This window comes from Lissotriton vulgaris, chromosome 6, assembly GCF_964263255.1.
Source record: "Lissotriton vulgaris chromosome 6, aLisVul1.2, whole genome shotgun sequence".
Taxonomy (NCBI): Eukaryota; Metazoa; Chordata; class Amphibia; order Caudata; family Salamandridae; genus Lissotriton; species Lissotriton vulgaris.
The window spans coordinates 1,894,685,363-1,894,698,693 of NC_141694.1; the positions used below are offsets into that span (position 1 = coordinate 1,894,685,363).

The 13,331-nt window shown below is 47.0% G+C and overlaps 1 protein-coding gene across 1 annotated transcript in view; it reads right to left on the reverse strand.

Moving 5' to 3' along the window:
* Nucleotides 1-13,331, reverse strand: part of LOC147709813 (NACHT, LRR and PYD domains-containing protein 3-like) — a 453,703-nt gene that overhangs the window by 65,016 nt on the left and 375,356 nt on the right. Inside the window, exons 9-13 of the mRNA XM_086926111.1 lie at nt 10,527-10,697; nt 10,300-10,313; nt 9,777-9,933; nt 9,514-9,684; nt 8,892-9,062 (exon numbers count right to left, since the gene is read on the reverse strand). Coding sequence (XP_086782237.1) covers nt 8,892-9,062; nt 9,514-9,684; nt 9,777-9,933; nt 10,300-10,313; nt 10,527-10,697 — 684 coding nt within the window. The remainder of the gene's footprint in view (nt 1-8,891; nt 9,063-9,513; nt 9,685-9,776; nt 9,934-10,299; nt 10,314-10,526; nt 10,698-13,331) is intronic.

Sequence of the window (13,331 nt, forward strand, 5' to 3'; positions counted from 1 at the left end):
CAAGGACGATCTGCGCAGTACAATGTAGATGATTATTACGTCGATCAGGGAACTGACGACAGTAATTACTAGGACAGCCAAAGACAAGGAGAGGGAGTGGTATCAGTTCCGGTTGATCAGAGAGGGCCTTACGTCGCAATTGCTACATTGGGCGTCGTTGAGCCTTTTCTGTTGGACACTGGTGCAGCGAAAAGTTCTATTATGCATTCGAAACTCCCTGGCGCACCTTTGTCTGGCTTAACAAATGTCTCCGTTGGATTCTCTGGCGCCCCCGTTAGCAATCCAGTTTCGCGCCCTTTGCCCCTTACAATTGGGCCACGTGAGCTTCAAGCTCCGTTAATTTTGACCACTGGTTGTGGTGAAAATCTTTTGGGCCTGGATTTGCTTAAACGTTTATATGCAACTTTGTATTGTTCTCCTGCGGGTGTAAAGCTTACGTTAGGAGAGAGGGTTGTCTCTCCTATGTATTTGTCTCTCGATAAGCTTCCACCGGAATTGAGTTCTCTTCCTGCGTCTTTGTGGCCAACGGGTCCAAATGATGTGGGCCTGCTTGACATCTCCCCTTATGTTGTTCAGTTTAAATATAATGTGCGATTGCCACGTATTCCCCAGTATCGTATCTCTCCTGATGGTGAACGAGCATTGTTAGCGATCATTTATGATCTGATCGAGAAAGATGTTATTGAAGAGACTCGGGGAAACGTGTGCAACAGCCCTGTACTGCCCATCCTTCAACGTACTGATCCTTCAAAAACGCCCGTTTATCGTTTTGTTATCGATTTACGGGAGGTGAATAAAATTGTGGTTCCTCAATTCCCTGTTGTGCCTGACATCACGGCGCTACTGACTCTGATTCCAGCTTCTGCATCGTGGTTTTCGGTGTTTGACTTAAAGAATACGTTCTTTAGCATCCCGATTGCCGAGGAGAGCAGAGACCTTTTCGGTTTCTCTCTCGGTGGACGCAGCTTCCGGTTCAAGCGCGCTCCTCAGGGCTACTGTAAAAGTCCATCGATTTACAGTCAAGCCTTAAAGGGTCAACTGGATGCGTTTAGGTTGCCGGTCGGTGCGGCCTTAATCCAATACGTCGACGACTTATTGGTGGCTGCCGATACTCAGGACATTTGCAAAATTGCTACGGTGTCATTGCTGCAACATCTCTGTGAGTTGAATCATAAGGTGTCCCCTTCTAAACTCCAATATTGTTGTCAAGAAGTAACCTATCTAGGTCACTTATTGTCAAAGGAGGGAAGGAGGTTGACCCCAGAGAGAATTGCAGCGATTGGGCGAATAGCTGTGCCAAAAACCCAAAGAGATGTGCGTGCCTTTCTAGGTATCACGTCGTACTGCAGGCAATGGATTCCTAATTTTTCATTGCTAGCGAAACCATTGGTGGCTCTTACGTGCAAGGATGTTTCAACTCCTTTACCATGGACGGAAGAATGTCAGAAAAGTTTTTCTGAACTGCGTGATTCATTGTGTTCGGCTCCTGTGTTGGGTACCCCCGACTACAGTAAGCCGTTTACATTATATGTTCACGAGAGGGAAGGTTGTGCTTTGAGTGTCTTGACGCAACCTTTTGGTGGTAAACAGCGTCCATGTGCATATTTTTCCTCGACCTTGGACCCAGTAGCTAGAGCATTGCCGAGTTGCTTGAGAGCAACAGCGGCAGCTGCGGTCTCCATCCGACAATCAGCAGGACTGGTCATGGATAATATGCTTACGGTGATGGTTCCGCATGCAGTCGATACTCTTTTGAATCGTACAAAAACGCAGCACTTGACGAGTGCGAGATTGTCTGGGTACGAGCTGACGTTGCTGGCAAGTCATATCCAAATAAAACGTTGTAATGTTCTGAACCCGGCAACTTTGTTACCAATTAGCGCAGAGTCAGATGAAGTAGCAGAACATGATTGCTACTTGAGGACAGAGGAAGAAACAAAAGGTCGAGTGGACCCTAAAAACACTCCATTAGAAGATCCAGATGGTACATTGTATGTGGATGGGTCATGTTTTAAGTTGCCGAATGGCGATGTGACTACCGCCTACGCTGTTGTAACGTTGAATACTGTTGTTGAGACTGCAAGGTTGAATCAGAATTCTGCCCAAGCTGCAGAGTTGATCGCTCTCACTAGAGCGTGCGTGTTAGCAAAAGGGAAACGTGTGAATGTGTTTACCGACAGCCAATATGCATTTGGTGTCGCACATAGTTTTGGACGATTGTGGAGAGAGAGAGGTTTCTTGACGTCGCACGGTACGAAGATTCAGCATGGCCAACTTGTGAATGATCTTTTGGATGCACTGACGTTGCCTAAACAAGTGGCGATTGTTAAATGTAGTGCGCATCGTAAGGTGACGGATGATGTTGGTCGTGGTAATGCGTTTGCAGACGAGATCGCTAAGGAGACTGCCCGGAACCTTAGTACTCGGATGTATGTGACGAGTTCGGTTAGGTGGCCTACAGAATCGAGCGTGTGTGAGGACACTATCGAAAGTGTGAAAGAAATTCAGAATGAGGCCACCGAGACTGAAAAGATGAAGTGGAAAGAAAGCACGGGAAAATTGGATGCGAATGGTTGTTGGATTGATTTGTCAGATCAGAAAAGATGGTTGTTGCCTGATGCGTATGTGCTGGCCGTTGTGACAATGGCGCATGGGTTAGCACATATTAGTGCGAAAGGTATTTGTAAGTTGTTGTCTCCTGTATGGAAGAATGATGGTATCACGAAATGTGCTGAACGTCTGGTGAAGAATTGTATGGTGTGTATGATGTACAATCCTGGCAAAGGAACCCCAACTCCTCCTGGCAGTTTTGCTCCCCCTTCATGTCCCTTTGAGGTGATCCAATTGGACTTCATCCATATGGAGCGATGCAATAACCTGAAATACGTTTTAGTTGTGGTTTGTGCATTCTCCCGATGGATCGAGGCCTATCCTCTCAAAGACAATACTGCTTTGTCTACTGCGAAAATCCTACTGAAGGAATATTTTCCTCGGTACGGAATGCCTAGAGTCGTGTGGTCAGATAACGGAAGTGAGTTTGTGGGTAGTGTGATGAAGAGTGTGTGTAAGGGCCTTGGAATTAATCAGAAATTCCATAGTGCCAATCATCCCCAGTCAGCTGGTTTGGTTGAAGGGTATAACGGCACCCTTAAATTAAAGCTAGCGAAGATTCAGGCTACGACTGGTCTTTCGTGGCCTGACGCTTTACCTTTAGCATTACTGTCAACTAGGGCGACTGTACACTCCCGAGTAGGGCTTAGTCCCTATGAAATAGTGTTCGGTCGTCCTGCGAATGTGTGGGGGGTTCCTAGGCCAGGTATTTTTTGTGATCTCGAGTACCCAATGTTGATCGATTACCTTCATGACTTGACTGCTAAACTGAGGTTAATTCACCAACAGGTTCACGACGCATTGCCGACGCAGACGGAGGGTCCAGGCCACCAGCTCCAGCCCGGAGACTGGGTGGTGACGCGGAACTTTTCGCGCAAGAATAACTTGGACCCGAGGTTCACCGGACCCTACCAGGTCCTCCTTGCCACGAGAACTGCGGTTCGTCTTGAGGGGCGGAAGAATTGGGTGCACGCCACCCACACGAAGAAAGTCCCCATCCCGTTGCCAGCAGACTCGTGGGTGAGGAAAGGCATTGCATCAACTGAAACAGAAGGATTGCCGGCGTTTGTACCTTTCAGCGACGCACAGCTTGTTGGAGAATCCTCAGCGCAGCAGAAAGACTCTGATGAACAATTGTCATCAAAAGACTCAAGACCAGAACACTCAACTGATCAGCAGGACGCTGTCTCTTCAACGGATCCTTTGTTCGACGAGCAGACACGTCCTGGGAAAACGCGATACTTTCTACGATCCTGCACTAAAGACTAATAAAAGATCCTGTTCTGTTTTTTGATAATTGCATTATCCCGTTTTCCACGACCAGTTTGAACATCCATATTACTGTGATTATACTTGTGTATATACATTGAGCTTCATTCCTTATACCTTTTTGCTTCCACAGCCGAGAGACATTGTTTTTGCATATATATATATATTGTGCAATTAAAGGCCGTAGGGCCGCGCGCGTACTTCCTTCTGGATAGTAGGTCTTGACGCTAGGTTAAAGGCCGTCGGTTCCTGGGAATTCCCAGGGATTGACTATTGCTACACAGAACGAAGTGCGTCAAGAAACGTTGCGGACGGTCGTAGGGAATGGCATTCTCGAAGCTGAACGATGTGGAAGGAGCACAGGCTCATAGATTCAAGCTGCAGCAACTTAGTCGTACCAAATGTTTTATATTCCAAATATGTGTATTGTTTTTGACTGCTTCTGCATTATTGGCAGGTGGGGTGTATTACACGATGTCTTACTTCTTACTTTCTGCTACACCTACTCCTACCCCTGACCCTAAACTTACCTCCACTGCTTCCCCTCATTCTTTTCATATCTTACCTGAACACGAGCAGGCTAGACGTGCAGAATTCCGTAATAATTCCTTTATTCAGCTCCTTCACCAGCATCAGTTAGTGGTTAACACTACTAATTGTTGGGTGTGTGGGTTGATGCCGCATACTACGGATAAGGGAATTCCATATCTGGTGTTACCATATAGTTCCCAAGGGTCAGCTCGAGCATTTCAAACAATGTTTCGAAGCGCACTGGGTTTCCACCCCATTCGAGAACCTCGTTCCCCCTACTCTGGTCCTACCTCGTATCAAAAACCTTTGTCGATAGCAATAGAGGACTTAGACAGCGATATCTATGATCCCTCGCTTATTCCCGAAGAAGAGGTACAAGCTTACAGGGTCCTGAGTAGAGGCGAGTATAGTGTGTTCACGAGTGAAAAGCAGCTTAAAAGCTCACCTCCGATATGGGTCGTACCCCACATTGGTAATTATTGTCTCATGGGTCGTGGCCGAAGATCGCAAGCCCGACTTGGAGCGAGTGCTTGCATTGAAAATTACATTCTGCCGATGTTCTCGTCCCCTGTGTTTCTGGCTGCCAAGGGTACATACTTCATCTGTCATGATCGTGCATATGCATGGTTGCCCGCTGACTTCATGGGCTCATGCTTCATTGCAAATTTGTTGCCTCCGACGTTCACTGTAGATGCCGATTATCACAAGACTAGAGTTGTGAGAGGCGTAATTAGCGAAGAGGACACTGCCGGTCAAGAGGCAGGAGACTTTTTCAAGGGTTTCCTCCCGTTTTGGGGACCTATGGTTAATAGTAGGAACCTGAGACAGTTGACTCGAGTGGTAGAATCGACAGCTAATATTACTGCCAGTGCCCTTGGTAATATCACCACAGAACTTCAGGCGGATAGACTTATGACGTTACAAAACCATATGGTTTTAGATGTCATCTTAGCAGATCGAGGTGGGGTATGTAAGGTGATCCATTCGAGCTGCTGCATTTTCATTCCAGATAATGCTCCAACTGTCTATCAAGCCATCTCTAAGTTGCATAAGATCTCTGAATCCATAAACGTGGATGTAGGGGATTGGACGCTGCTTGGGTGGTTTTGGGGCCTGATGTCGACTTGGGGTTGGAAGATTCTGATGATTATCGGAGTTATTGTGGCGTTCCTGTTCACGTGTTGCCTTTGCGTGCAGTGCGGTCCTGCCTTATGTGGCCTCTGTGCTACAACGTGTATGAGACAGCCGCCTGTTACCAATGGGACTCGATTGGACAGAGCTATGCTACAACAACATCTAGATGGTCTGATGAATATCGAGTATGATTCCGACTAGTGCTTGCCTACATGAGGGCAAAAGGAGCGTCTGAGGTTCCGTGACAATTGTAAGTGGTGTTTTCGACTCGTGCGAATATGGTCGAGTCTGGTATCTATGAACCGCAAATGACGAGTTTAGTAAGTGTGCGCAGTTTCGCTGTGCTAACCTAAACGATTCGTCTGTTACGTGGGTATTTTTATCTGTACCCACGGGTTCCATCTTAGATATGGCATCCATTTTGTCTCTTGCCCTCAAGTAGCCAGCGAACGGACGTTGTCCGCTTCGCGACCCTGGGACTCCCAAGATATTTACGGAAGACACATGTTCTTTGTAAGTGTCTTTATGATGAGGGAGATGCTACTGTAAAGCAGATGGCGCCGCTCGAGGCTCATCTTGCTGCACGGACTTATTGTCTTAGCCGTGCATCTCATTAGGCACGTCCCTTTGATGCCCGTATCTCGTGTTTCTCGATGCCTCCCCTTTTTACACCCTTTCCGATCTCCCCACTGTCTCCGTCTTCCTCTACACCTGTTCCTGTTCCTATTTCGATCTGTTTATTACCGATTGGAATGCACTAATGTTGGGAAGATGGGTTTTTACAGTTGGGAACCGCCAAATGTTTCCGCACTTATGTTCCGGACCTTGTGTGTTTCAAAGTGACCAAAACGACCCCTCTGGGGGATGATTGTGGGAACTGGGTCATAAACTTTTGTGTTCAATGTAACCCTATGGGGAAATTGTGTATAAAAGGAGCGATTCACAGAACCAATTTGAAGCAGTCTCCCCAAGTTGCACGTGTGTTGCTTGTCGTGACTACTGTATTCCCTGCAGTAAATAAACCTTGAATCTTTGACGCCGAAGGAAGTGTCCCGTGTCTCTGTGATTCGTACGCCGGAGCAGGTTACCCACGAAGGTTTCAGGTGTTGTGCCCTGGCACCGCTGGGTCCTAAATAACCCAGTCCTTCAGCGCAGTACACAGGGATGCCATCCGCAACCACGACCACCACAACAGGGCCGCCAAGAGAACCTCGTTCAAAGACCGCCTCGACAACAAGGCACACAATAGCAAGGAGCTCTTCAGCATCTTGAAGGAACTCTCCAACCCCAGCTCCAACACCATCGACATCCCGCTGTTGTAAGCCCTGTGTGATGCCCTCGCCACCTTCTTCCACCACAAGATAGCAGACATCCACAACAGCTTCAACACCTAGACAGCACCAACAGACACCAACACAAAAGACCCTCTGCACACCATCGACCACGACCCCCTGCTATCCTGGGCCAGCGTGAGCATTGATGACACCATCAAGACCATGAGCACAATCCACTCCGGCTCTATGTCAGACCCATTCCCGCACCACGTCTTCAACAAAGCAAGCAGCTCCATCGCACCCGACCTCCGCAACATCATCAATCTCTCCCTCAAGACTGTGACCTTCCCAGAGAGCTGGAAACACGCCGTGATCAACGCCCTACTGAAAAAACCCAAGGCAGACCCAAGAAACCTCAAGAACTTCCGGCACATCTCTCTGCTCCCCTTCCCGGCTAAGGTAATTGAGAAAGTCATCAACAGACAGCTAACCCGATACTTCGAAGAAAACAGAATCCTGGACCCTTGCCAATCAGCGTTCCACAGCAACCACAGCAAGGAGACTGCCCTAATCACCGCCACCGACATCACGATCCTGCTGGACAACGGTGGACCGCAGCACTCATCCTCCTAGACCTCTCCGCCGTCTTCGACACCGTCTGCTAACACACACTAAGCGTACACCTCCATGCTGCAGGGATCCAAGACAAGGCTCTGGAATGGACCACCTCCTTCCTCTCTCGCAGAACCCAGAGCATCCGCTCCCCCCATTCCACTCCAACGCCTCCTAGATCATCTACGACGTACCCCATGGATCCTCCCTCAGCCCAACACTGTTCGTCATTTACATGGCCTGCTCGCACAAGTCACCCGACAGCACAACCTCAAAATATTCTCCTACGCCAATGACACTCAACTGATCCTCTCCCTCACCAAGAACCCCATCACCGCCAAAGCCAACCTCCATGAAGGAATGAAGGCCGACGCTGACTGGATGAAGGCCAACCATCTGAAGCTGAACTCGGACAAGACGGAGGTCCTCATCCTCGACTCCAACCCCTCAGCCTGGGACGACTCCTGGCTGGCTGACGGCACTGGGAGCAGCCCCGACACCCACCCACCACGCACGCAACCTGGGAATCATCCTCGACTCAACGCTCTGAATGATCAAGCAAGTCAACGCAGTCTCCTCCTCCTGGTACAACAGCTCCGCAAGATCTACAGATAGATCCCGACAGATACAAGAAAGACAGTCACTCAGGACCTCGTCAGTAGCAGGCTCAATAAAGCGGGAGCCTCAACCAAGCTCATCAAACGACTACAACACATCCAAAACGCCTTGGCACGACTGATCCTCGACATACCATGCCACGACCACATCACACCCCACCTGAGAAACCTCCACTGGCTCCCCCTCAACAAGAGGCTATCCTTCGAGCTCCTCATCCACGCACACAAGGTACTTCACAAGACCGGCTCAGTCTACCTCAACAGACGGCTCTCCTTCTACATCCCCAACCGCCAGCTACACTCCGCCGGCCTCCAACTCGCCACTGTCCCGCGCATCCGAAGAACAACCACTGGCGGGAGATCCTTCTCCCACCTTGCCGCCAAGACATGGAACACCCTCCCACTGAGCCTACGACAGACCTAAGACCTGCTGACCTTCAGGAGGATGCTCAAGACCCGGCTGTTTGATCAGTAGCGCCCCCCCCCACCCAGCGCCATGAGACCCTCGCGGGTATGTAGTGCGCTTTACAAGTTGACTGATTGATTGATTGATGTTGTTGGAGTGCACGGCAGCACTCATTCCTCATTCCTCATTTTACACTGACCTGTTTGATGGATGGTTTTGATAGTAATGTTTCATCTTGGGCTACATTCTTCCCCCGTGCCTCCCACCCACCTGATAGCTCCTCAAACAGGATTCTGATATCTAACCTTGAGATCTGCATAAAAAAAAACATGGAGGAGAGATGCTGCACTCATAGTCAATGAATTGAGAGGGAAATACAAAATGCAGAAGATACAGAAAAGACCCCTCTCCTACCCCTCCCCCGCCTCTTCTCCTTACCTGATCTTCTGCAGCCGGACGTCTGGGTGCTTCAGGGTATCACAGATCAGGGATACACCAGCATCACCCAGTTTATTGTGACCCAAATCCAGTTCCACCAAAGAGCGGTTGGAGCGAAGGGAAGCGGCCAGAGCTGCACAGGAAGCACCGGTTATCCAACAGCCACGGAGGCTAAGCGGGTGCGAGAAAGAGGGAATTAAATCATTATTAATTCCAAGGATTTATCACTCAAAGCATTCAAAACAAGATTAAAAATAACCAGAACAGCAGCTGTCATGGCACAGAACTCTCTGATCTGAGGTGGACAAGAAACACTTTAACCCTCCCACTGTCACCTGGTTTCGGTCCTGATGATGTTGGAGTGCAGGGCAGCACTCGCTCCCAGTTTTACACTGACCTGCCTGGTAGATGGTTTTGATAGTAATGTTTCATCTTGGGCTAAATTCACCCGCCCCCCCCAACCTGATAGCGCCTCAAACATGCTTCTGAGAACTAACCTTGAAATCTGCATAAAAAAGACAAGTCTATGGAGGAGAGATGCTGCACTCACATTCAATGAATACAGAAGGAAAAAAAAAAGATGAAACAGAAAAGCCCCTCCCCCTATCCCCCTGCTCCTTACCAGATCTTCTGCAGCCGGGTGTCTGTGTGCTTCAGGGAATCACAGATCAGGGCCGCACCAGCGTCACCCAGGTGATTGTTCCTCAAGTCCAGGTCCAGCAAAGAGCGGTTGGAGCGAAGGGCGGCGGCCAGAGCTGCACAGGAAGCACCGGTTATCCAACAGAGACTGAGGCTAATAAGGTGCGATAAAGAGAAAGAGAGGGGATTAAAACATTAACAATTCTATTGATAGAGAAAAGTCACGCCCATCCCCACGCTCCATACTTGATCTTCTGCAGCCGGGTGTCCGGGTGCTTCAGGGCATCCCAGAGCAGGGTCGCACCGGCGTCACCCAGGTAATTGTCCCTCAAGTCCAGTTCCAGCAAAGAGCGGTTGGAGCGAAGGGCAGCGGCCAGAGCTGCACAGGAAGCACCGGTTATCCCTTTGAGGCTAAGCAGGTGTGACAACAAGAAAGAGAGGGAATTAAATCATTAATAATTCTAATGATTTATGACTAAAAATATTATAAACAAAGTATAAATAGTCAGAACAGGAGCCATCATGGCCCAGACCTCTCTGAGGTGCACAAGAAACACTTTAACCCTCCCCCTGTCCCTGGTTTCAGTCCTCATGTTGTTGGAACGCAGGGCAGCGCTCACTCCTAGGTTTACACTGAGCTGTTTGGTAGATAGTTTTGATAGTAATGTTTCATCTGGGGCTAAATTCACCCCCGCTCCCACACTCAAACCAATGAATAGACGCAGCTGGACATAGACACCCATAATCTACAGAAAATGAAACTTATGGCAGCAGGAGGGCAGGCTTCTTAAAATCTGCATCCTTTTCGGGACATTCTACTATTCCATTCACTCGGGGTGCTGATAGCGCCTAAAACAGGCTTCAGAGAGTTGACCTTGAAATCCACATGAAAAACAAACACACGGAGGAGAGATGCTGTATTCATATTCAATAAATACAGAGAAAAAAATAAAAAATGCAGATGATACAGAAAAGACCCCACCCTCTGTTCCTTACCGGATCTTCTGCAGCCGGGTGTCCGGGTGCTTCAGGGTGTCACAGATCAGGGATACTTCAGCGTCACCCAGTTTTTTGTCACTCAAGTCCAGTGTCAGCAAAGAGCGGCTTGAGCGAAGGGCAGTGACCAGAGCTGCACAGGAAGCACCGGTTATCCCACACCAAGAGAGGCTAAGAAGGCGTAATAAAGAGAAAGAGAGGGATTAAAACAATAGCGCCGGAACACCCCCGTTGAGGGTAGCTGTGCGCTCAATAAATGTCAATAATAATAATAAATAATAATAATTCCAATGATTTATTACTCAAACTATTAAAAACAAGGCATAAATATTCAGAATAGCAGCTGTCATGGCCCAGGCTCTCTGATCTGAGAAGTACAAGAAACACTTTAACTCCTCCCAATGTATAAATTTATGGAGGACTTACGACTTAAAACTAATTACCTTAAGTCCCACATTATTGCAGGTGGCCCGCCGAAGAATAAGAAATCCAAAGCACAGCGTATCAAGGATTATTGTTTAGGAAAAGTGGATCCGTTTTGTTACCTTGGCATCCTGTTGAACAACCAACTGACTTGGGTACCACTTATAAAAACACATATACAATCCCTTAGTAGGGCAGCTCATTGGATAGATTCCTTTAGTAGATGTTTAGGACACAGTCATATTAAGTATGTTTTACATCTTTACAATGCAAAGTGTCTCCCCACTGTGGAGTTTGGTGCGGAAATCTGAGGATACAAGCCTTGCCATTCAATTCAAGTTGCTGAAAACAAAAAGTTTAAGAAAGCTATTAAGAATTCTCCAGAGTGTCCAAGAGGAAATTCTCCATGAAGAAATGGGAGCAGATTTTTATAACTGATTTTATATGACTCCGTCCAAAACTTCTTTGGTTCTCAATATAGCTTAAGAGTGAATTTGAATTTAACAGAAGGATTGTGATTGATTTCATGAATTTGGAACTAAGTCACTGCATACCTTGGTTTAATTACGTTAAAACAACTCTGGGGGAGTTGGGTAAACCTCAGTTGTTTAGTCCCCAGACCTAATTAGTAAATCAGACACAGGCTAATTAGTAAATCAGACACAGGCTGGGTGGAAGAGACTTTTAAACTAACTACTGGTGAAGCTAGGCTGCAAGTAGCTCAATCCCAAGATGGTTATAAACACTTTGTCAGAAAATCAGGAACCCACTGTGATGGGTTCAGAGACCTAGTTTGTGTGTATGGTTACTGCCAAATTTTGTCAGTGTCTACCATAATGAGAAAGAAAAATTTCTTTCTAGAGTCCCCTCACTCACCGGGGTTTCCCCACGGTGACATGCTTCATCATTGGGGCCATCCCAGTTCTCTACGAAAAGGGGCGTGCTGCTACTAGCGGACTACGCAGGAGCACTATATTTGTGAAAGGCTATGTGTGGTGCAGAGTGTTGTGGTGGTGGAGTGGGTGCGTGATTAAAAATACCGTGCTAGTGGGCCTCAACAATTTATTCTGCTCCTAGTTTGGTATACTAAAATGGGGTAACACTGTTATCTAACCTTGAATTTGGGCTAGATCAGTGTTCTGTGGTCGACATGTTTCAAGCTCCCCAAGCTTTTCATCAGGACCATACAGGGTCCAGCCCTGTATATTCCACTCCTATATTTAAATAAATAGGTTTGTTTTTTCATTTATTTTACTTTGCGCTGTTAATTATTAAACATGCGTTTTTATACATACGGTTTGTATCTTATTGGCGTATCTGTAAAAGAGAATGACACTTAATTAGTGGCAAACATCCCCCCTAAAGAGCAAGGGGATCACACATGCAGCTCACATTGTCTAGGGCGTGAGTGCGCCTTGTGCACCTTATCGGTGCGTGCAGGCTTTCAAATCCAGTGCAAATATATAAATAGTGTGAAAAAAAGTGGTTTTGTGAATTCACACATATAAATAACACAGGACTTAATGTGACTATAGACATGACACACAACATATATATACACACAGTTTTGTCATGGCAAAGGGCATATTTACATGTATGAGTGCTAAGTTACACTTCATGGTCTCAGGCGAGGGCGGGATCACCTCGTGGAAACATTGCTGTAAACTTTTTAAAGCAATAATTAAATTCTCGTTTCATCAGAAATTGCGCGTTTTCAATGAAGAGTCAAGGCCCTCCATGAGGTCGATATACCAGTATTATCTCTTGATGCTTTGTTTTGTTGTACTTACTTCCTATCGGCGAACCCGCTTGGTGTTACCTGCTCGATCCTCACCCGACCGCATATTGACGGTAATCGGGTAAACCGGTGCATTTAGAGTCACCGCGTTTCCGGGTTCTAAACGCTGGAAGCTAGACCGTCCCGTGTACGGTGGCCATCTTGGGTGGATGCTAATGGTCTGGGCGCAAGTGTGATTTAAAACCCCTCGCAGATGTCGTATTTCGCAGTTTTTTAGAAAGAGAGTTTTTACATGGGTGTCCCAATGATTTGCTTCTTTTGGGTGATATTTAGAACATTTTTTTTAAAAATGAAGAGACATTAGTTTTTTCAAATACTTGTTCAGTGAAAAGGTCAGATTCATAAAGTTATGGTTATTTGCGCACTGGGTTCTGTAATAGTAACTTATATTGGTGTATTTGCTTCATTTACAACTACATGGGCTTATGACTGTTTTTAGATGTCATCAAAACCGCCTGATGGAGTTTGTGAAAGGTCAGAAAGAGTTGTAAAATGAATTTTCATGATTTCTTTTTGTCTTTTGTGGACCGCATTAGTTTTTGAATGCGCCCCATGGAATTTCATCATTCAACCCAAGGGTGTCT